The sequence below is a fragment of the Phyllobates terribilis genome, unplaced genomic scaffold (genome assembly GCF_046119375.1).
Source record: "Phyllobates terribilis strain yellow unplaced genomic scaffold, ASM4611937v1 Scaffold_11__3_contigs__length_659146591, whole genome shotgun sequence".
Taxonomy (NCBI): domain Eukaryota; kingdom Metazoa; phylum Chordata; class Amphibia; order Anura; family Dendrobatidae; genus Phyllobates; species Phyllobates terribilis.
The window spans coordinates 342714170-342738763 of NW_027362771.1; the positions used below are offsets into that span (position 1 = coordinate 342714170).

Consider the following 24594-nt stretch of genomic DNA (forward strand, 5'->3'; position numbering starts at 1 on the left):
CAGTGAGGACCCTACACCGAGCAGCCCGCACAGTGAGGACCCTACACCGAGCAGCGCGCACAGTGAGGACCCTACACCGAGCAGCCCGCACAGTGAGGACCCTACACCGAGCAGCCCGCACAGTGAGGACCCTACACCGAGCAGCCCGCACAGTGAGGACCCTACACCGAGCAGCCCGCACAGTGAGGACCCTACACCGAGCAGCGCGCACAGTGAGGACCCTATACCGAGCAGCCCGCACAGAGGACAGCACCCCAAGCAGCCCGCACAGAGAGGACCCTGCACAGAGCAGCCCTCATAGAGGGGACCCTACATCGAGCAGCCCGCACAGGATACCAGTGCTAAAATAGTCTTACATGCAGGTTCCTGCCAGAAATGCAGCGCCATGCCGCTCTCCACCACAAGATGGCGCCGGTCCTCTCTTCCCCGACTACAGAGCGACGCTCGGAGTTTCCTGTTCCTTTGACATCAATAAGGAAGTGTAATGTAGGATGACAGCTCGTCTCCGCCATGGTGCCCGGACACCTGGCAGCCGGGCGTGGTGAGGGGGGCACGTAAACCGCACTGAGCTGCGCACAGAGGGTACATGGCACAGCATGGCTAGCTGGGCTCCCCCTCGGCTGAATGATTTCATCCTGACTGATAAACTGGGCAGCGGCACCTATGCCACCGTATATAAGGCCTACAGGAAGGTAACCGGGGCCGGCCGGGAGAGGGTGATAGGCAGCAGTGTGCCCGGGCTCAGCCCTGCTGTGTGCCCGCCGTGATGGAAGAGATCCTTGGTATTCATCTACATAGTGTATGGACAGGTCTGCTGGGGAGTGTGCACATGGTGTGCGGCTCTTACACATCACTCTATGCAGGACTGCCGTCCATGCCATGATCACATCACCGCTGCTGCCAGTCACTGGCACAACTTGTACTACTGTGATGCCAGTCCGTATGGTACATGGCCGGTGATTGGCAGTAGTGGGCATGTCACTGCTGGAGCCACAGAGGATTGCAGAAATTACTTTTGTTATTTTAATTGCTCTATTTTGCTGCAGCCATAGGGTTTTTTGTATGCATTTGTAATAGCGATGAGCGAGTATGTTCTATTAACCCTTTCGCCGAGTATGCTCTGGCCGAGCTCCGAGTATTTACAGCTGCTCGGTGATATGGTTGAATCGCTCCAGTGTGCTTGATTTGCAACTGTTTGACAACTTTACTACATGGGAGGAATGTCTATTTCTTACACATTCCTCACATGTAATAAAGCTGTCAAACAGTTGCAAATCATGCACACGGGAGCGATTAAACCTTATCACCGAGCAGTTGTAAATACTCGGAGCTCGGCCCGAGCATACTCAGACAGAACATACTCGCTCAACCCTAATTTGTATACATCTGGCCACATTCCGACTAGACGTGTCCAGCCTCGCTCAATTAATTTTCATTGAGTAAAGCCACCATGTCTAGGCAGCACATAACCGCATGTATGTAAATAGTATACTTGCAGTTTCGTGACCTCCCGCTCTCACCGCCGCCAGCACCAGAACATCCTGACAGGGTGCAGTGCACGCTGTGAGAATTCAGAAGTCTGCAGTCACAAGAGTAACTGCAGACTCTCATCACAAACTTGGACAACCCCTTTAATGCTCCTAAAATAAATAAAAACATAATTACCCTTAAATTGTCAGACGACACAACACTTTATTAACATAGACATGTATCACGTAATCTTACAAGATATGGATTGTTACATGTGTACAGCATCAGAACCAATAGCACAAGAATATATCACCAGTACAGCATCACAACCCTCATCAGTACAGAAATGCATCACCAGAACGGCCACCAGTACAGAAACACATCATCAGAATCACCATCCGTACAGAAATACATCACCAAAGTCACCAGCGGTACAGAAATAGATCACTAGAACCTCCATCAGTACATGAATACATCACCAGAACCACCATTAGTACATGAATACGTTACTAGGACCACCATTTGTACATGAATTCAGCATCAGAACCACCATCCATACAGAAATACATCACCAGAACCACCATCATTAAATGAATAAATCACCTGAAACATGATCAATATATGAATACATCACCAGAACCACCATCAGTTCATGATACATTAATTGTTATGTCAGGTCAGACCCATATGCATTGGTATCTCATGAACCTACAACTCCCAGTATGTCCTTATTGGTCATCATCATACTGCGGACCATACAGGAACCACAGTACTGATGAGAATTAGTCAGTATCACAAATAAACATTTACATCTAGGTACCTTCTGGATGACGTTGTCTCTGACTGGAGTTGTTCTCTTTCTTTTCTTCATCTTCTCCAGACGCCATAATGACTTTTCACGTCCACAGCTCATTTCTACAGACTTCGATCTCTGGTATTCTGCAGCACATCCCCACATGATGCCCTTAAAATAGCAGCGTGATTATAATGATCCTGAATAAAAATATCTGCCCAACGCTGTGCACCTGAATAAATAATTGCCTCTCACTGTGCTTCCTGCACAAAGTATGACCCACTTACTGTCTCTCTTATGGTACATGCCCTGCACACTGCCCTCTCCTTTCCATACTGAGCTCCCTCTTCACTCTGTCCTCTCACACTGTGTTCCCTTATACTGCCCAGTCTCTATACTGTGCTCCCTCATCACACATCACACTCCCCCCCCCGGCAAACTGTTCCCCCTTGCTGCCCCCTCCCTTTATCGCGCCCCCACACAAACCAGTCTGTTCTGTGCCCCTTCAGGCTTTTCTCCCCCTATACTGTCTCCTCACACTATTCCTCTCAGTAGTCTCCTCGCTCATCATACTGTGTCTGCACCCATTACTCCCTCATACTATTTCCTCATACACTCCCCTTCGTTCCCCATAGTGTGTTAGCACCCATTACCTCCTGGCTCTTCTTACTGTGTCTGCACCCATTACCCCCTGGCTCCCCATACTGTGTCTGCACCCATCTCAGCCTCGCTCCTTATTTTCTGTCCTCAAATTTCTCCACTCCCCTTGCTCTCCATACTGTGTCCGCACCCATTCCCCGCTCATATTGTTTCCTCATACATCCCCTCACTCCGTACTGTGTCTGTACCCATCCCCCCTCACTCCCAATACTGTGTCCGCACCCATCCCCTTTCACTCACCATACTGTGTCCACACCTATCCCCCCTTGCTCCCCATACTGTGTCCACACCCATCCCCCTTCACTCCCATTAATGTCTGCACCCATCCCCCCCCCCATGTCAGCAGCATGATCAGCTGATCTGATCACACTGCTGACTTCTCCCTGACCTGGAAGTGCTGGCGGTCAGGGCTTCAATTGTACTCGTATTTGAAAGAATTGATCACTGGGAGCTGGTGTGGCACCTTCTCTGAGCTTTCTGTCATGATAGGCCATCAATGTAAAAGTAGTGGACAACCTCTTTAATGTGACAAAATAATTTTAATTGGGTAATTTACATAAATTAGATGTTAGTGTAAGTATTCTAAATCTCCAGGTTATTTTCCCCAAATTTCATGTTGATAGGCACTCCGTCATAATAATCTCTGGTGGGGCACATTTTCATAAGCGCCAATGGTGGCTTTCACTGTGAACACCATAGTTCTCAAGCAGGGCTGCTGTTTTTAGAGGTCTTTGAGATAACGAGGGCATGACTCTTTAACTCGAAGACCTCCAAGGAGTGCACATCTTCTTGACTTTTGCTCCGTCCGTATTGCCCTGCTTTCCGTTTTATCGTTTATATGGCCCACAAAGTGGAAACCCATCTGGTGAGGGTCTGGGTTTCAGTCGAAACTTTGCAGGTACTGGATTACTGTTCAGATGGAACTACGTTTTTATTCTTGCACGAGCGAGTGCCAGGTTCTCTTTTATATGTGGAGTAGTATACTATCCGAGCACCGCCATTACAGAGTGACTTGTAGCCTTGTTCGTCATGGCTCTAAAGAGTTTTCTGGGTGCAAATGTTGGGTTGGATTACTCTTGTAGCACACATTATATTATTTATATACTTGTTTCTCCTTTCTTTCTCCCTTATATATGTATATAGTGTACTTCTATAACAGTCAGAGCAGAAAACAAATGCAAGGAGAAAGTGAAAGCTGATTTCCCATTATTAGCAGTGGCTGACAGTTCTGCTTTTCCCTATCATTCCCCTAATGTCCCCTATATGTCCTAGCACACAGTATACGTAGAGCTCTACGTAGACACAAATGTGACTAGTATTGGGGCCATCCCTAACATGCACCTTTTATGCCTTCCTTCCCTCCATTGTCAGCACAACACACGTGAAGTAGTGGCCATTAAATGTGTCAGCAAGAAAAGCCTGAATAAAGCATCTGTGGAGAACCTACTGACTGAAATTGAGATCCTGAAAACGGTCCATCATCCTCATATCCTCGAGCTGAAGGACTTCCAGGTCAGTTACTGCTATGTATGATGACCTTCCACTAGTCATTTACAATGGTTTCCACTTTCCCTGCTTTTCGCATTCTTCTAGGGTATATTGATTTACATAGAAACAGCTAGAGGCAGAAATTGGCTTCTTTAAAAGGAACCTGTCATATCCAGAAATGCTATTTACCTGCAGTTAAAGTTTCAGGACATGACAGGTTCTGTTTGTAGGAGTTATCCAAAGGTAATATTCCATTTTCTAAACAGAAGACAACCATCAATCAGATTTTCACGACTAGAGGATGCTGTGGCAGCCATATGCTGCAGGAGTAATGCAATTTTACACATCAGCCAGGCAGATGTATGGATGTCCACTTGTATATGGCCACCTTGGTTCCTAAAAAACAGACATGCTCTTTATATTGACCTTATATCCTAGTTTATAGAGTGGTGGTCCAGATCTGGGACCTCTCCCATTATGATGTCTGAAATGTTCAAGAGGTTGTCCTAATGTGGCTTACTGTTAAGACAATTAGAAGAAACACTTGCTATATCACTACTGGTACATGTGTGTGTATTTTAGAGAGATATTCAGATCTGCCCTCGTTCTCTGTTCCTCATGTTCTCTTGATTTCATCTTCTTGCACTTGCTGGATGGATTGCTTTGTCACAGTGGGACCGAGATCACATATTCCTGATCACAGAGTACTGTGCTGGTGGAGACCTTTCTCGATTTATCAGAACCCGTCGTATTCTTCCTGAGAAGGTTACTCAGATTTTCCTTCAACAACTAGGTGGGTCATTTCATATTGTGGCTCCTGTGTACTGACATCTCTTCTGCCTTCCTAAAATATAAGGGAAAATAGTGCACACAGTGATTTTGCTCACATCAGCTATTCAGATTTTAGTTTATTTGGATGTCCCATAATCACAACCTATCACGCATACCACCAATCAAAAGAATAGGAGTCCTGGTGTAAGTTGCGCATGCATGCGACTTCTTCTCCGTTAGAACAAGGGGCACAGGACTCTAATTTTCGTGATCAGATATGTAAAAACATGGTAAGTTATGATTGTTGGGAAACCCCTATAATCTTTGGATCCACTTTAATACGCAGTTTTCAAGGTACTTGAGCTCTTCTATTACACAGCTGCATTATGTGCAGTGTTATAGTTTACTTATATTAGCTACATTGTATGTAGGAGACTGACCAATAAGTGCAGATCCACAGTTGCCTTTCACTATCCCGGAATATCGGCTTCCTTCCAGACTTGAGACAGATTATATCTTTGTATATGGAAAGTGAAGTGGAGACTCAATTGGAGCCGATAGATGTTATGATCCGGGTGAGGTGAAAGGTGGGTCTGTGGGCAAATCGGATCCAGGAGAATTTTTTGAGCCAGTTTTTGTTTTGTGAACTTGAAGCTGGTAGGAAAAATGACATATAGCAATCTGGAGGAAGACTGCTTTCTGTTAATACAGGCAGGCAGCAGTATGGAATGAATAGAATATAAACTTACTTATCTTTTCTTCCTTTGTTTTCAGCAAGCGCTTTGAAGTTTCTGTATGAGAAAAATATATCCCACTTGGACCTGAAGCCTCAAAATATTCTGCTTAGCAGTCTTGATCGGCCCCACCTTAAGCTTGCCGGTGAGTGTGATCATTCTCCACCGAACTCTCACTCCATGGCAGAAGTTATGGAAGAAAAGATGGGGCTTGTTAAATTCTAACGTACCTGTGTCTTTGTTCTCATGTGGGTAAGCCACCTTTGAAGGTTGTCAGAACGTTATTCCTCCTCCCCATTGACCTTCCCTCTTGGCTATGCTGAATGTCCTTCTTTAAGGGGATGTTAAAAGAAATAACGGCTGGCCGTATGAATGCTCAGACAATTTCTTTATAATCTTTACTTCTCACTTAACATAGGAGGAAAAGAATTTTGCACATTGAAAAAAATTCTAGATTAATTTTTACATGTTATGGAAAACCTGGTCTACATTTAGCCAGTGCAATTGAATATTTACTGCTTAGTAAAACTGATTAATTCGTCTTTACTTTAGATTTTGGTTTTGCTCAGCACATGACATGCCAGGATGAGCCCCAGTCACTACGAGGATCGCCCCTGTATATGGCTCCGGAGATGGTGTGCAGTAAGCACTATGATGCTAGAGTAGACCTGTGGTCTGTCGGGGTGATTCTTTATGGTAAGATACCGTTAATGCCATCCTTTCACATCACTACCACGGTACTATAACGTACCATATCATACTATAGACATATATCTTTTCAGCTTATTTTGCATTTGTGTAATATTAGTCTGCATTCACACATCCAACATTTATAGTCTATTTGTGGACTATGATGTTTGGACCGGCTGTAGGTCTCCTGACACAAACTCAGCAGTCTTCATTGGCTTATATGTTATTTTCTATTGATGTTTAATAATATACTTGTGATGAGTAGGATTTCATTAGCTGTCAATAGGCCAATTTACATTATACGTCTGTCTAGACTTCCCTTGAAATAAAGAGAATCATACTTATACATTATTTTTAAAGACTTTTTCCTAATATTATTATTATTTTTTTTTAATAGTTTGAGGCAAAAACTATTCCTGTTAAGACGCTCTTCACTTGTCCATTTGACCACTTGGTTTATCTGTTCCATTTATAACAAACGGAATTAGCATCATGTGCATTCCTGTTCAAGCGGGAACAGAGGTGCCCCATTGATTTATATGGGGTCCGTTAGGTTTCCATTTGGTGACAGTTTTTAAGAAATTAAAATGCTTCTGATTGATAGGAATGCAGACAATCATATCTCTGTTTATTTGTTTGTTCTAAATGGGACAGACAAACGGAATAGTTAAAGGGAACCTGTCACCAAATTTGTCACATATCAGCTTAAAATATCAACTTATTCAGTGTCTGCGATGCTTTCGCCAAATCCATATATAACCCCCTGACTCCCCCTGTATATCCTCGAAAACCCTTTTTAATTTCTCCCATGCTGTATTCTAATCGGGTCCGATGGGCATGGCTTCGGACTTTCCACTTCTCTCCCTGGCTGCTGCTTGCTGTCCTTGGCGTTGATGACGCCTCCTGCGTCATCCTTATCGCCGTGAGAATTCTTGTGCCTGCGTAGTATGCTTTGCTCAACTGCAGGCAAAGCCGAAAACTAGAAGTGCACATCCGCACAGCAATAACCGGGAAATCCTTCCGATACGTGAGCCGGAAAGACGTGTGCCAGTGCATGCGCACTTCTGTTTTTCGGCTTTGCCTGCAGTTGGGCAAAGCATATTGTGCAGGCGCGAGACGCGATTTGTCACGGCGATGAGGATGAAGCAGGAGGCATCATCAGCGTCAAGGACGGTGAGCAGCAGCCGGGGGGAGGAGCGGAGAGTCCGAAGCCAAGCCCATCAGACCGGAAGGACCTGATTTAGAATACAGCATCGGAGAAATTAAAAAGGTTTTTCGGGGGTATACAGGGGGTGTCAGGGCGTTACATAAGGATTTGGGGAAAGAAGCGCAGACGCTGAATAAGTTGATATTTTAAGCTGATATGTGACAAATTTGGTGACCGGTTCCCTTTAAGCGGACATATGAACAGTGCTTAAAGGAGTTTTTCCCACAAACAAAGTATATTTTAATCAACAGATCTTGGAATAAAAATAAGTTACACATTTGGATGTGTTAAAAAATGTTCCTGAGCTGAGATAATCTTGCACATACACAGCTCCTGGGCAGGGAAGGAAGCAGAAGAGAGAATGCAGACAGGACAGCAGGGGATCGCGGCTAATTCTTTCTGTGAGGTAAAACACGTTTTTAAACAGGCAGAGAAATGTATTGCCACACAGAAACCAGCATTTGCAATCCCATCTTGTCATGTCTGTATACTCTTTTGCTTCCTCCCTGCCCAGGAGCTGTGGTATGATCAGACCATGTTCCTGCACGGTCAGACACGGCCATTACACAGAACAAAGCAGGTGCACATTTATAAGATTATCTCAGTACAGGAACATTTTTTTTTTAACACATCCAATTGTGGAACTTATTATATTATTCCAAGATCTATTGATTAAAATGCACTTTGTTAGTGGGAAAACGCCTATAAGGGTGCATTTACAGAGGCGGACCACGGCCATTTAAACAATTGATGATCAACTACATACAAGCCGATTGGTGTTCATTTAGTAGCCTGTTTAAATATGTCAGCTGCACTTCAGTGTCAGTGTGCACATGCGATCAATCTGTGCATAGACAACATATTTTTATCAGCAGTATGTCCTGTCAACACGGGACGATTTGCTGCCAAGGATGATGATTTTTAAACACGCTTAAAAATCATTTCACCTGACGAACAAGCGTTTTCTTGTTCATTGCATGATTGGCTACCTATTTAGACAGGCCTAAAATTAGGAAACAAACTTTTTTCCCAATTATCGGCCAGTGTAAATGCACCTTGTGGGCTTTGCTTAGAATCTAATAGCTGCTGAAGTATGAACATTTGTTCCATATCACTTGTCCTGTAATGTCACTTCTCTTTTATCTCAGAGGCTTTATTTGGGAGAGCACCTTTTGCATCTAGGTCATTCTCAGAGCTGGAAGAAAAGATAAAAAGCAACCAAAGTATAGAGGTAAATCTCTGTTTCGGACCACCCCTTTAATGATTGACCAATCAAACGTCACAGGAGCACTTGTTCCTGATCGTTGTCCTGTCTAAACACACCAGTGATGAGGCAGACATCTTGTCAGCTAGCCTAGACATTGTCCACAGCACATCACCTCACGTAAATGGCATGTACTGCTGAGAATATGACTACTATGGAGGCAAATGATCGTGTTAAAGAGTAACTGTTGTTTTATTTTTTTTTTCATAAATCGATAGTTCTCGCTAAATTAAGAAACTTTGTAATATATCTTAGTAGAAAAATCACTTCTTTCTTCCCTGGACTGATGATTAATTCTCAAGCATACAATTCTCAATTAAAATCTGTCTTCAGTGAATACAGACTTTCCCATTATTGAAATAAAAAATGACAGTTGTTGCTCATAAAGTTCTATGGAACTTGCTGTAGAATATCTCTGTCTGCCGCCAGCTCCTCCTCCTCCTCCCACTCCCCTTCCCATAGAGTTTTACAAGCACCAACTGTCATCTCCTATCTTGGTAATGGGAAAATCTGTCTTCCCTGAATGCAGATTTTATGCATGAGTAAGTGACAATCCAGGATCGAGAAAGGAGCAAATTTCTCTGATGAGGTATATTAAAATGTTGCTTGTTTTCATGTCTACTGTTTATTTATGCAATAATAAATTAAACCGACCCTTACTCTTTAACCCCTTCCCGACATGATCCGTATATATGCTGCTCTGCATGAGCTGCGTTCCTGCAAAGAGCAGTATATATACGGCGCCGTGATTGCGCGGGCACCCGCTGAGCGCCGGTGCAATCAAGTGCGGGTGTCGGCTCTATGTGAGAGCTGACACCCCGCAGCAACGCCCACGATTGGTGCTTGCACCAATCATAGGTGTTTAACCCCTGTGATCCCGCTGTCAATAGTGACAGCGACATCACAGGGCATCACAGAGGGAGTGGGCTCCCTCTGTGCTTTCATCAGCACAACGCGATGCGATTGCATTATGTTGGTGTTCTCCATGGTGACCCTCGGTCTCAAGATGGCAGCGGAATCCTTCAGGGAAGGTGGCCTGTCAGCGCCTGCTCAGAGATCAGGAGCTGGGTCGCCTCCTCCCTGCCTGTCACACATTGCACATTATCAGATCAGGGCAGGGAAAGTTGATGTCCCACCCTGGGACAATGTAAAAAAAAAAAAAAAAAAAAAGTTAATAGAAATTATAAAAATATTGAAATAAAGAACAAAAACAAAGAAAAAATATTAATCCAATAAATACATCTATCTGTGTAAAAAAAAAAAAAAAAAAAAAGTACACATATTTGGGATCGCCGCGTCCGGAATGACCCTACCTATATAACTGTCCACCTAGTTAACCCCTTCAGTGAACACCGTAAAAAAATAAATGAAAAGCAAGGCAAAAACTATTCTTTATCATCATACCACCAAACAAAAAGTGCAATAAAACGTGATCAAAAGACAAATTTAAATAATAATGTTACAGCTGAAAACGTCATCTTGTCCCGCAAAAAACAAGATGCGAAACAGCTCCATCAGCGGAAAAATAAAAAAGTTACAGCTCTCAGAATAAAGCAATGCTAAAATAATTATTTTTTCTATAAACGCACCAAAACATAAAAAAACAATATAAATGTGGTATCACTGTAATCGTACTGACCCGAAGAATAAAGCCACCTTATCAATTTTACCACAAGCGGAACTGTATAAAAAAAAAAAATCCCCAAAAAAACAATTCCTGAATTGGTGGTTTTTGTTCTTTCTGGCTCTCAAAAGTCGGAATAAAAAGCGATAAAAAAAGATGTAATTTGCCGGAAAATGGCACCAATAAAAATGTCAGCTCGTCCTCTATAAAACAAGCCATCACATTACTCTGTCGGACGAAATATGTAAAAATTATAGCTATCAAAATATGGCGAAAAAAAAAATTGTATTTTTGTGTCTGACAGCTGCCAAACTTAAAAACCCGATATAAATCTGGTATCGCTGTAATCACATCGACCCGAAGAATAGTCGATTAATCACTTATACCGTATGTGAAACAACGTAAAAATAAATAAAACTAGTTCTTCACCTCCTGTTAATTTGTTCATTATGCCTCCCAAAGATCGCAGTAAGGCTTGGCTCACATTTATCCTGCGCTCTGCGCTGAGCGCGCTTACACCAGGGTTTCCGTGTAAATCTCTGAATTACGTTATTCAGACGGAAACCCCAGTGGAAGATTACCTATAATGAGGAAGATGGAGGCACTGTAGATGCTGTAGGATCTGTGATCTGGCAGTGTCCGTCTTTTTAGGCGTGCATAAAAGTGCTGTCGGACGCAGTTTTATGCACCTCTGCAAACAAAAGGACACCGCTGAACAGAGGCCAGGACACCGCTGAACAGAGGCCAGACGGAGTCCAGAGTAACTCTGCTGCCTCATCATAGTGCATGGATCCCTCTGTGGTTTCATCTGAATCACGTCAATCGGAGATTTAGATGGAAACCCCGATGTAAGTGCTCAGCGTAGAACACAAGATAAATGTGATCCAAAATGTTCCCAATAAAAGCTTCAACTCCATTCACAAAAAAAGCAAGTCCTCACTTAGGTCAGTCATCTGTTAACAGAAATATAGGGGCTTCAATGTTACTGGTAGCACAAAGGCTCTGGAAAAGCTAAATGGCTACTCGCCCTCCAAAAGAAATCCAGCGAATTCTGCGCTCCCAAATCCAAATGTGCCCCTCCCTTCTGAGCTCCACAGTGTGCCTAAACCACATTTAGCTTCCACATGTTTGGCATTTCTGTAGCAATGAGAGCCCTCCTAATTTACAGGTCCGTGTCTCCAGAAACATGAACTGGACATAACTTACTGGTCACTAGAACTGCAGTTTGCAATTTTCACTCCGCATTATCCACTGCTGCTTGTTTCTGGAAGACACCCATGGAGTCAAAATCGTCACTACTCCAGTAGATAAATTCAGGAAGGGATATAATTTCCAAAATGGGGTCACTTGAGGGAGATTCTGCTCTTCTAGCACATAGGGGCTCTGTATACGGGGTCCACAAACTATTCTAGGGAAATCTGCGCTCCAGGAGACAAAAAGCGCTTCGTCCCTCCTGAGTCTCACCGTGTGGCTAAGCAGTACAGTACACCCATATATGGGGTATTTCTACATTCAGCAGAAATTGTGTGGCAAATTTTGGTGCCATTTTTACCCATTTCCCAGTGTGAAAATGTAAAATCTGGGGCTAAAACAACATTTTGGTGGTGAAAAATGAATTATTTTTTCTTCACTGCCCAATGGTATAAAATGCTGTGACACAGTGACACACCTGTTGTGTCATTATGATCACTGCACCCCTAGATGAATTCATAGAGAGGTGTAGTTTGTAAAATGGGGTCACTTATGGGGGCTGATCTGGCACCTCAGGGGCTCTACCAATGTGACATGGCACCCTCAAACCAGTCCAGCAAAATCTGAACTCCAATATGGCTCTTCTTCCCTTCTGAGCTTTGCACTATGCCTCAAAAGTAGTTCTTGACCACATATGTGGTATCTACGTACTCAGGAGAAATTGCATAACAGTTTTTGGGGTCCATTTTCTCCTCTTACCCTTGTGAATATGCAAAAATTTGGGCTAAACAGCATTTTTGTGGGAAAAATATGATTTTTTTTTTTTCATTTTCACGGCTCAACGTTATAAACTTCTGTGAAGCACCTGGGGTTTCAAGGTGCTCACCACACATCTAGATAAGTTCCCTGGGGGGTCTAGTTTCCAAAATGGTGTCACTTGTGGGGGGTTTCCACTGTTTAGGCACATCAGGGGCTCTCCAAACGCGGCATGGCGTCCTCTAAATTATGCCTGCAAATTTTACATTCAAAAAGTCAAATGGCGTTCGTTCCCATCCGAGCCATGCCATGTGTCCAAACAGTAGTTTTCCTCTGCATATTGGGTATCGGTGTGCTCAGGAGAAATTGCACAACAAATTTCAGGGTTCATTTTCTTCTCTTACCCTTGTGAAAGTAAAAAAAATTGGGTTTAAAGTAAAAAAATTTGGGTTTAAAGTAAAATTTTTGTGGAAAAAAAAGTTACATATTTATTTTTTCCTTCCACATTCCATTAATTACTGTGAAGCACCTGAAGGGTTAACACACTTCTTGAATGTGGTTTTGAGCACCTTGAGGGGTGCAATTTTACAATGGTGTCACTTTTGGGTATTTTCTGTCATGTAGACCCCTCAAAGTCACTTCCAATGTGATGTGGTCCCTAAAAAAAAATGGGTTTGTAAATTTTATTGTAAAAATGAGAAATCGTCAGTCAACTTTTAACCCTTATAACTTCCTAAAAACAAAAAAATTGTTTCCAAAATTGTGCTGATGTAAAGTAGACATGTGGGAAATGTTATTTATTAACTATTTTGTGTGACATATCTCTCTGATTTAAGGGCATAAAAATTAAAAGTTTGAAAATTGCAAAATTTTCACAATTTTCCCATTTATTTTATTTTTTCACAAATAAACGCAAGTCATATCAAAGAAATTTTACCACTACCATGAAGTACAATATGTCATTAAAAAAAACAGTCTCAGAATCAGGGGCATCCGTTGAACCGTTCCAGAGTTATTACCTCATAAAGTGACACTGGTCAGAATTCAAAAAATTGGTCCTGTCATGAAGTTGAAAACAGGCTTCGGGGTGAAAGGGTTAAAGGAGTTGTCCTGTCAAAATCGATAAGTCTGCAGTCACAGAGAGTGACTGCAGACTTATGAATTCACCGGTTTCTGAGCCAGGATCGGAGGGTATATATGCGTTATACATACTCCAGGCCAGTGGGTGAGGCCTCATTTCCATAGGCTTGAATGAAGGGAGGCCGCGCACTCAAGTCAGCTACATCAACTGGCCGGCAGCGTCACTAGATGGGCCTGGCCAGGAGTATGTATAACTTATACATACCCTCCGGTCCCGGGTCTGAATCTGGTGAATCCCTGCAACTCACAGTGTGCGCACTGGGGGGATTCAGAAGTCTGCAGTCACACAGAGTGACTGCAGACTTATCGATTTGGACCGGACAACCCCTTTAACTAATCTTCACCAGTAAGCACTTTGCATATGTCGATGATTGCCGTATGTAAATGAAAGTGTGAGGAGTGCTGCTCTTCATATTATATTGTTTATCATTGCTTGTAATAAGCCGATTGGTGTAAAACTTTTGTATGCATCCTCTAACACTAGTATAGTGTAGCAGTTTAGCTTTCATGGACCTATATTGGCATATTGTATGCATGTCTGCACATTAGATTTGTAATTACCAGCTTACTGACACATTATAGCCATTATGCAGGAATTGGTTGGTTGTTCTGCCCTTTTATTTTCTCTCCAGTCCAGCTGCAGCACGGTGGCTCAGTGGTTAGCACTGATACTTTGCAGCTCTGAGGTTCTGGGTTCAAATCCCATAACATCTGCAAGGAGTTTGTATGTTCTACCGTGTTTGCTTGGGTTTCCTCCAGGTTCTTTAGTTTCTTCCCACACTGCAAATACACATTGGTAGAAACTTAGATTGGGAGCCCCAATGGGGACAGTGACAATGTCTGTAATTGTTACGTAGTTAATGGTGCTATATAAGTAAGCAAAATAAATGAACACAATACATACCTCTGAGAATGACAGCTTACTGAATCACCTTTTTATTTTTCCATATGTAGCTCCCAACAAGACCACGGGTTTCCCCGGAATGCCGCGATCTCATCCAACGGCTGCTGGTGAGAGATCCAGATCAGCGAATTTCTTTTCCAGATTTCTTCAACCACCCATTTGTGGACTTGGAGCACATGCCATGTGTGGAGTCTTTACAGAAAGCTGTAAGTGTCTTTTCTGATCTGTGCCTATAACTACCTATTACACCTTTTACAGTTCGTTACTCTCATTAGAATGCAGGTTATGTTATGTCATTTTTATTTATTTATAACACCACTTTTTTATAATTATTTATTCAATCATTTATTACATATGATATATGTTTCTCATAGTCTTGTTTTGCTTAGTCTTCAACGTTACCTGCTTTCTATATTTTTTTCTATATGTATTTTCTATACAGGCTGCCTTTGTAGTGGAAGCAGTAGAGAAAGATGGAGCCGGGGAGCATTCAGCTGCCCTCACACTGTACTGCCGAGCTCTAGGGTACTTCATCCCTGCCCTGCACTGTAAGGATTTATTGTACAATCTTTCTCATTGCAGATAAGTGTTATGTTCTAATATATATTTAACTATGGTAATAATTCTTGTAGATGAAACAGATGTTCGTCGCAAAGAAGCCATTCGCTCTAAGGTTTGTCCTCCATGCCTATTGCTTGCTCTGTATGAATACCCTGTGTCTTTAACATTAAATAGATGTAGGCTGCATAATGCAATATTAGTCATTTTTTCAGCTAGAAAAACATATTTTTGATCTTTCCTGTTTGAATATAGTATTACTTTGTGTTTGTGCAGGTTTGTCAGTATGTATCTAGAGCCGAAGAACTGAAGGTCGTGGTGTCGTCTAATAATAAGAGCTTGCTGCAACAGGGAATCTCATCTCGGGAACTCTTGAAAGGTGAGATTTGGCACCTTTTGAAAAGCAACTGATGAGAACAACCTGTTATATATAATATGTGTGTGTGTATAATATATATATATATATATATATATATATATATATATATATATATATATAATGTATATGTATATATATATATATATATGTATATATGTATGTAATATAAATATAAAATATGCCATTTGTTTATTTTTGTGCCTTTTAGACTGATTTTTTTAATCCTGTATTTGTAAATGTATAACATCCAAAAACAGTGCATAAAGGAAAACTACCAAATAATCGGGTCGTATGGATGTACATGGAGGTGAAGAGCCACTGCAGCAACATGGAGGCAACGATAGTACAGATTTTAAATAGTAGTTACAGTGGGTATGGGAAGTATTCAGACCCCTTTAAATTTTTCACTCTTTGTTTCATTGCGGCCGTTTGGTAAATTCTAAAATGTTCATTTTTTTTCTCATTAATGTACACTCTGCACCCCATCTTGACTGAAAAAAACAGAAATGTAGAAATTTTCACAAATTTATTAAAAAAGAAAAACTGAAATATCACATGGTCATAAGTATTCAGACCCTTTGCTCAGACACTCATATTTAAGTCACATGCTCTCCATTTCCTTGTGATCCTCTTTGGTTCTACTCCTTCATTGGAGTCCAGCTATGTTTAATTAAACTGATAGGACTTGATTTGGAAAGGCACACACCTGTCTATATAAGACCTCACAGCTCACAGTGCATGTCAGACCAAATGAGAATCATGAGCTCAAAGGAACTGCCGAAGGAGCTCAGAGACAGAATTGTGGCAAGGCACAGATCTGGCCAAGGTTACAAAAGAATTTCTGCATTACTTAAGGTTCCTAAGAGCACAGTGGCCTCCATAATCCTTAAATGGAAGAAGTTTGGGACCACCAGAAGTCTTCCTAGACCTGGCCATCCAGCCAAACTGAGCAGTCGTGGGAGAAGGGCCTTGGTGAGAGAGGTAAAGAAGAACCCCAAGATCACTGTGGCTGAGCTCCAGAGATGCAGTAGGGAGATGTGAGAAAGTTCCACAAAGTCAGCTATCACTGCAGCCCTCCACCAGTCGGGTCTTTATGGCAGAGTGGCCCGATGGAAGCCTCCCCTCAGTGCAAGACATATGAAAGCCCGCATAGAGTTTGCTCAAAAACGCATGAAAGACTCCCAGGCTATGAGAAATAAGATTCTCTGGTCTGATAAGACGAAGATAGAACTTTTTGGTGATAAATCTAAGCGTTATGTATGGAGAAAACCAGGCACTGCTCATCACCTACCCAATACAATCCCAACAGTGAAACATGGTGGTGGCAGCATCATGCTATGGGGGTGTTTTTCAGCTGCAGGGACAGGACGACTGGTTGCAATTGAAAGAAACATGAATGCGGCCAAGTTCAGAGATATCCTGGATGAAATCCTATTCCAGAGTGCTCCTGACCTCAGACTTGGCCGAAGGTTCACCTTCCAACAAGACAATGACCCTAAGCACACAGCTGAAATAACAAAGGAGTGGCTTCAGGACAACTCTGCGACCATTCTTGACTGACCCAGCCAGAGCCCTGACCTGAACCCAATTGAGCATCTCTGGAGAGACCTGAAAACGGCTGTCCACCAATGTTCACCATCCAACCTGACGGAACTGGAGAGGATCTGCAAGGAAGAATGGCAGAGGATCCCCAAATCCAGGTGTGAAAAACGTGTTGCATCTTTCCCAAGAAGACTCATGGCTGTACTAGCTCAAAAGGGTGCTTCTACTCAATACTGAGCAAAGGGTCTGAATACTTATGACCATGTGATATTTCAGTTTTTCTTATTTAATAAATTTGCAAAAATTTCTACATTTCTGTTTTTTTCAGTCAAGATGGGGTGCAGAGTGTACTTTAATGAGGAAAAAAAATGAACTTTTTAGAATTTACCAAATGACTGCAATGAAACAGAGTGAAAAATTTAAAGGGGTCTGAATACTTTCCTTACCCACTGTATATACTATATATCTGACCTGTGAGTGGATCTCTTCCCAAAAGGTAGCACTACAAATAATTTAGTTCTGTGATCCTTGGGTTATTAAGACGGCCTTCTGTGAAACAACTTTAGCGATATGGTAAATGCACACGATTAATTTCTTGCTGTAATATTTTTAATTTGGAGAAAAGAATATACAGAGATTCTTATTTTTTTCATTAAGGTATTACTATTGTTTTATCTGAAATAAATATACATAATTTATTATTTGGCCAAAACTAATTAACTCCTCTTTAATCATTTAATGAAGAGATGTCACAGGACAAGCCCCGTCTGTTTGCTGCTTTGGATGTGGCCTCAGCTGCGATAGGAAAGGTATGAAGTCAGCAGAACAAATAGCGGAAAACTAGATCATCTGCTAGAACTTCCTCACATTCCTTCTATCGTCCATGTCCCTGCAGGATGAAGAAGGCATGGCTGCAGATGCCCTGGATCTGTACCAGCAGAGTCTGGGGGAATTAATACTAATGCTCTCTGGTAAGGGAAATGTTTTGTGTTATGTGAATAAAACGCACTGAGAGTCAAACTGTTCTGACTGTTTATATTTCATGATTATGATTTGTGGGTTTCTTTTTTGGTTTTAAATGGGCTATCCAAGAAATGTAAATTAGTCTCTAAATGCTTTAGACTGCATAAAAACTAAAAGTAGTGCTACTCGTCCTCGGTGATCCACCTGCCGCTCACGTTTGATGCTAGTGATTGGCTGAGTGGGCATTTTCAGTGTGTTCAGAACCTGTCCAATAATTCCAAACCAGCGAGTAAGCATCAGAATAGAGTTGCACGGGTCACTAGTGGGGTGAGTATCACGTGTTTTCTTTTTTCAAGTTGTCTTAAAAAAAATAATTAATATGCCTTTATGTACCTCTTTAATATAACATTTTGGAGCACATTTTTTTTTCATCTCTTGCTAATTTTTGTGTCTTACAAACATTGAAAAACATTTTTTGTTAGGCATGGATCTTTGCAAATTATCAAAGTCGACATATTCACCTTCCATCCCTCCTGTGGATCCAGCTCTGGAAGTGATGTCACCAAACCGCTAAGGCCTGTGATTAGCTGCAGTGGTCAGGTGATTAAAACAGCATTTCATCGGATGCTTCTCTGAAGATGCACTCACCTAACCGCTGCAGCCAGTCACAGGCTTTAATGGTTTTGTGACATCCAGTCGCCACAGACGTCGCTTCTGGAGCTGGCACAGACCTTGGAGTAGCCTGCACTGGATCTACTGGGGGAGTTTAAGGTGAGCATGCCTCCTTAGTTATTTTGAAAAGATCCATGCCTAACAAAACCCAAGCCTTTCAATGTCGGACATCCCCATTAATATTGTCACTGGTTGTGAACAGACTAAAGCCTCCTTCACACATTAGACTAATGTTGGCTGAACCTGCCGATGTTGATGGGTTTGGCTGACACTCTAGGATGCATGGGGCACTGTCCTGCTGAGATTGTCGGGGAACATGTCGATTAGGCATGTCAAATTTCAGATTGTCGATTACTCCCAGAAATAAGCTGCCGGCAGAGATTGTCAGTCATTGGCTTTCTCATAGTGAAAATAGGATTGTTCGGCTGAGTGCCCCAGTGTATGGTAGTGACAGCCGAGATGGCGGTCGCAGAATAATTTGCCGGCCGAATGATGCATCGGCCGACATGCAATGTTTATAGGGCCTTTAGTGATCAGGGTCTTACAAACAGTGTAAAGAGTATCCAACTTTTGTATTACATTGATTTAAAGGGTTATTTTATTTATAAAATATCATAGAGGGTGTCCTGTGCCTGTAACCTAAAGCTCTTGTATGGCCGACTTGGATGTCTGTATAATATCTCATTCTTCCTGCAAAGGCTTCCGCTGGCACATCCTGTGTTTGCCTGGGATCTTGGGAGCTAGACCCCCTAGCAATCAGCTGATTGTTATGGTGGAGTACTTATAAAGAATGTGTGTGCTGAGGAAGCACCTTTAGAGTAATTATAATGTAATGTGCTGCATTGATCTTCATATAATTACACTTAAAGTCACCACATTGCAAGAAACCACTGAGAAAATCACCCGCAATTACATTTGTGATCCCAGTTGTCTGCGTATTTGTTTATTCCAGTCCATGCAATAGCCTCAGATCAGACATTACTGTGATTTACAGGACTGAGTGGTTTGGATCAGGGAAATGATGAAGAATAGACTGAGAGAAATCATCTCATATATTGGCAGTCAGCCAAATCTGACATATGGGTCCCATATTAAAGCTAATGGCATACGGACTTAACTTTGCTCCAATATAATAAACTCTGCATTTATTTACAGTTGTTTTGTTAAAAGGGTCCTAAATCCTGTGTGCACCATATTGGAGATCTATTACATTTCTGCAATGTAGAACACAACCCATGAAACATTGTACAATTTTCTTTCTAAATTACATATGTCGGCATGTTTTTCATAGGTTTATGCGTTTTAAAATATATTTTGTGAATGCAATAAAATATAACCGTACCTGATAGCTGTGTAAGGATTGTAACCCCTTTTTCTGAACTGGAAACTGGTCTATGGCCTAGAATCACTTGTTGCAGTCTCTTCCCAGGACCTGTAAAAACAGCAGTGTGTTTTCTGGTACTTGACAAACACAAACCTTATTCAATTTTTGGGTAGACTCTTGAAAAATGTGGTGTTCGTGTAAAATTATAATAAATATGTATATATTATTTTTTCCAGGGTAAGTCTCTTCAGTTGTTTCTCTTTACAAAAGATACAAATAACTGGTATATCTACAAATTAAATGGAAAATCTGATTGGGCAGAGTCCAAATGTTTTCACTGTAAATTGTCTTATAGGACCTCTTGGACCTGCTCAAACTGGTGTACTTACTTTGAAAATTCTTTTAGAATTATTTTTGATTTTTACTTTATTTTTTAGTTCCCTTTTAGGAACCCAGGAACCCACTTTAGGGTATGTTTACACTAGGCGTTTTTTCTGCTTTTTTTTATGCAAATTTTCAACTGCGTTTTACAGTACCAGCAAAGTCTATGAGATTTCAGAAATCTCATGCACACATATTCGTTTTTGTCATCAGTATTTTGTGCTTTGCATGCTTTTTGCACAATAGAGCATGTCAATTCTTTCAGCATTTTTCAACCATTGAAAGTAATAGGTGGTGAAAAAAACGCTGAAAAAAAGCCTAGTGTGAACATAGCCATCAGGTTTTGCTGCGTTTTTAGTGAAAAAAAGCAAGTGCAGCAATATGGGAAATTCATTTATTTTTGTGTTTTTTTCCCAAGTTTACCATCTTGTCTTGGTCACCTGAGATGACAGTTTGGATTAGTACAGTTTAATTAAATTAGTGATACTTACAAAGTAAACATTGTCTGACCACATATTGTTCAATCTCACACCTTGGTCAGCCAATGTTTACTTTGTACGCATCACTAATTTAATTAAACTGTACTAATTCAAACTGTGGCTGACAAAGATGTGAAATTGAACAATGCCTGAGCAACTCAATGGCAGACCAAAGTGTGAAAGTAGGTAAATGCACTGCCATTGGTGACCTGTGTTCTTGCTTCTGTGGTGGAAGCAAAGCTGAACTTTGGGATCCTGAAAAACGCACCAAAAAACGCATCAAAACCTATGTTTTGGACGCAGCTTCTTTCCTGCCAGGAGATCAGGTTTTGCTGCCGAAAAAAAATGCTGAAAATCGCCTAGTGTGAACATACCCTAAGACGGCAGCGAATGGACCTTGATATGGTTCCTGGCTGCCATGGAAAACCTTTTAGCTCTTAATAATCTTGTTGGGGGAGGGCCTTGGGTACCAAAACAATCACATGAAACTGTTGGGCGATTTAAATTCCACAGTAAGAGATTGATAGTAGAATTTGAAAGATTAAACAATAGCTAGTTCCAGTTACTGCTGTTAGTTGCAGGATGTGCTGGTGCATGGGATGTACTGGTGCATCCTATGTTGGGAATGGGTTAAGGTGAGCATAGAATTCAGCTATTGAATAAAATGGCTCATGAGTCTAATGCTGCATTCACGCATCCATATGCCACGGTCTGAGCAATGTACATAATATGCCTGTAAGGCTGCCAAGTTCGGGTCAGGAGACCTGCAATTGGTCATTGAATCATGGTCCGTACTCGTACTGTGAAACCTGGATGTGTGAACGAGGCTTAAGAGTATTTAATTTCCTTCCACCCAGTATGAATGACAGATGCAGCTTGTACTAAACAGTGGGAGATCTCAGCAGCAAGAGAGATGCTATAGAGCTAGATGGGTGGAGATTCAACAACAGGAGGGATGAGGGACACTGAGGAGGAGCAGTCGATCAAGCTATGTGGGTAGAGATTGAGTTAATACAGCCATTGAATTTTCAAATTAATGCAGTAATTCAGGTTTAAGAGATCTATTTAGTAATGTATGCCATTTATATTGTGAAACCTGGAGATACATCCCTTGTAATATATAATTTGTTTTTATTTTGGTCTGTTGCAGCTGAATCAGCTGGAAGAAGACGGGAGCTTCTACATGCTGAAGTAAGTGGAACAGACTTGACATTAATAGAATTATAGTATTCTAGAGGGAGAAATGTAAAGTGGGTATTTCCAGCATATTGGAACCCAACGTTTAATTGTGTGATTTTCTGTATATACATTTTCATAGAATCATAGAATCATAGAATGGTAGAGTTGGAAGGGACCTCCTGGGTCATCTGGTCCAACCCCCTGCTCAAAGCAGGTTTCACTAAATCATCTCAGACAGATGTCTGTCCAGCCTCTGTTTGAAGACGTCCATTGAAGGGGAACTCACCACCTCTCGTGGCAGCCTGTTCCACTCATTAATCACCCTAACTGTCAAAAAGTTTTTTCTAATATCTAATCTGTGTCTCCTCCCATTTAGTTTCATCCCATTGCTTCTAGTCTTTCCTTGTGCAAATGAGAATAAAGATGATCCTTCTACAATGTGACAGCCCTTGACATATTTGTATACAGCTATTAAGTCTCCTCTCAGTCTTCTTTTTAGCAAGCTAAACATTCCCAAATCCTGCAACCGTTCCTCATAGGACATGGTTTGCAGACCAGTCACCATTCTGGTCGCTCTTCTCTGAACTTGCTCCAGTTTGTCGATGTCTTTTTTTAAAATGTGGTGCCCAAAACTGTACACAGTATTCCAGATGAGGTCTGACCAAAGAGGAGTAAAGACCGATAATGACTTCACGTGATCTAGACTGTATGCTTCTGTTAATACATCCCAGAATTGTATTTGCCTTTTTTGCTGCTGCATCACACTGTTGACTCATGTTCAGTCTATGATCTATTAGTATACCTAAGTCTTTTTCACATGTACTGTTGCTTAGCTCTATTCCTCCCATTCTGTATATGCTTTTTTCATTTTTATTGCCCAGATTTTTATTGCCCAGATTTTTTTTATACATTTTCTCAAATGTGGCAATGTGCTGCCTTACATTGAGAATGTGCATGTGTTATCCATAAACTCATCTCTCAGTGACTATGAGAGATCCCACATAGTAAGATCATGGTTTGTCTACTTGGCCTCGTTGTTGTTGTGATCTCGTCCTGCAGCCCTCCTCTATGCGTTAAGCACATCTTTATTATCCCACAGATTCAGGCACTAATGAAGCGAGCTGAGTTTCTAAAGGAACAGGTAAGTAGAGTATGTAAAAACCCTACACATCCGCTTACATGTAAAAGGTTGCTTAGGATCTCAGAATCAGGTGATCTCTTTTATGGGTTATCTGCAGATGAAAACCTCCAGTTGGAAGTCTGAATCTCTCGGACAGGAGATGTTATCGGAGTCTGTGAGGAGCTGTGAGTCTATGAACTTTATACCTTCCCACGTTTTTTCTTAAATGAACAATACATACTATAATGTAGTGTGAACTGTAGGATAATGCTGCCATAGAGGCGAGGAGCTCAGGAGCACTGCTGGCCTCTACATCTCTGTATAATGTATTAAATGTTGTCTTCTCTCTTTTTCAGCGTGTTCTCTGCAGTAGCCGCAATGTGGGACACTAGCCTGGATAGAATTCTCTATAAATGGTTATTTGTTTTAGTGATATTATGTTTAAATTAAATTATTTTCCAATCTCTGGTCTATCATTTTCGCCTTATGTCCACAGCTTACACTTTACAGACTGATGCAGAAATCGGTCACAACTCCGACACTGGTTTACAGCTCAGCTGGTCGTACATGTTGTTATTTCAGCATCCTCCGTTGTCAGTACATCTAGTGTACAGAACAGGTATCCATGCAGTAACAGCTGTTCTAGGTAACCGGAACACGACTGTGTCAGCAATAAAATAATCTTAGGATTATCATGATGAGTGTAACAAATCTGCGTAACACCCTTGCAGCTTAGACCCTACACAAGTTATATAAGAATAAGGGTATGTTATCTGGGGCTGCGGAGTCAGTGAGCAAGGGTCCTGCCTCCGACACCTTCATAAATGGCCAATAACCCCAAATTTACTGCAGTAAATTTCACTCTGTTTTTTTTATTAATAAACAGAGGCCTTAGATTGATAGAACATCAAATATATTTGTTATTGATGCTTCTAGACTGCTTACCAATAGTAGTAACGGGTAATATATTTTTTTCTTATTTTTTTACTATTTTTTTTTCTTCCACCTCCACCGCCCTGATATTAATGTTTGACCTCTTCTATAATGGAAAAGAACCTTTTTACGTAATCGTGGTGTTTTTTTCAGCTCCAGTGGTTGTCTGTATATCACATACACACTCCCTTTTTAGATCTGTGAATTGATAAATGATACCGCCTTATTTTCTTAAACAGTGCACCTATTACATGTCAGTAGGTTTGTACTTTGTCAGACCTGTGTCTATCTACCCCCTCTGGACAATTGCTTCTACGACTTTGCCATAAGAGGTTGTTTATTTCAAGATACATTGGAAAGCGGATGGATGGG

The 24594-nt window shown here is 41.5% G+C and overlaps 1 protein-coding gene across 1 annotated transcript; it reads left to right on the top strand.

Annotated features, from left to right (window-relative positions):
• The first annotated feature begins 433 nt into the window (after window positions 1-433).
• On the top strand, window positions 434-23760 carry ULK3 (unc-51 like kinase 3). The gene is made up of 16 exons (XM_073652812.1): window positions 434-692; window positions 4295-4435; window positions 5084-5204; window positions 5957-6061; window positions 6469-6612; window positions 8962-9044; window positions 14743-14898; window positions 15135-15240; window positions 15325-15365; window positions 15527-15629; window positions 17916-17980; window positions 18067-18142; window positions 22141-22181; window positions 23269-23310; window positions 23408-23474; window positions 23646-23760. The coding sequence occupies exons 1-16, from the start codon at window positions 597-599 to the stop codon at window positions 23660-23662; spliced, it is 1404 nt and encodes a 467-aa protein (XP_073508913.1). The 5' UTR covers window positions 434-596; the 3' UTR covers window positions 23663-23760.
• The last annotated feature ends 834 nt before the right edge of the window (window positions 23761-24594 follow it).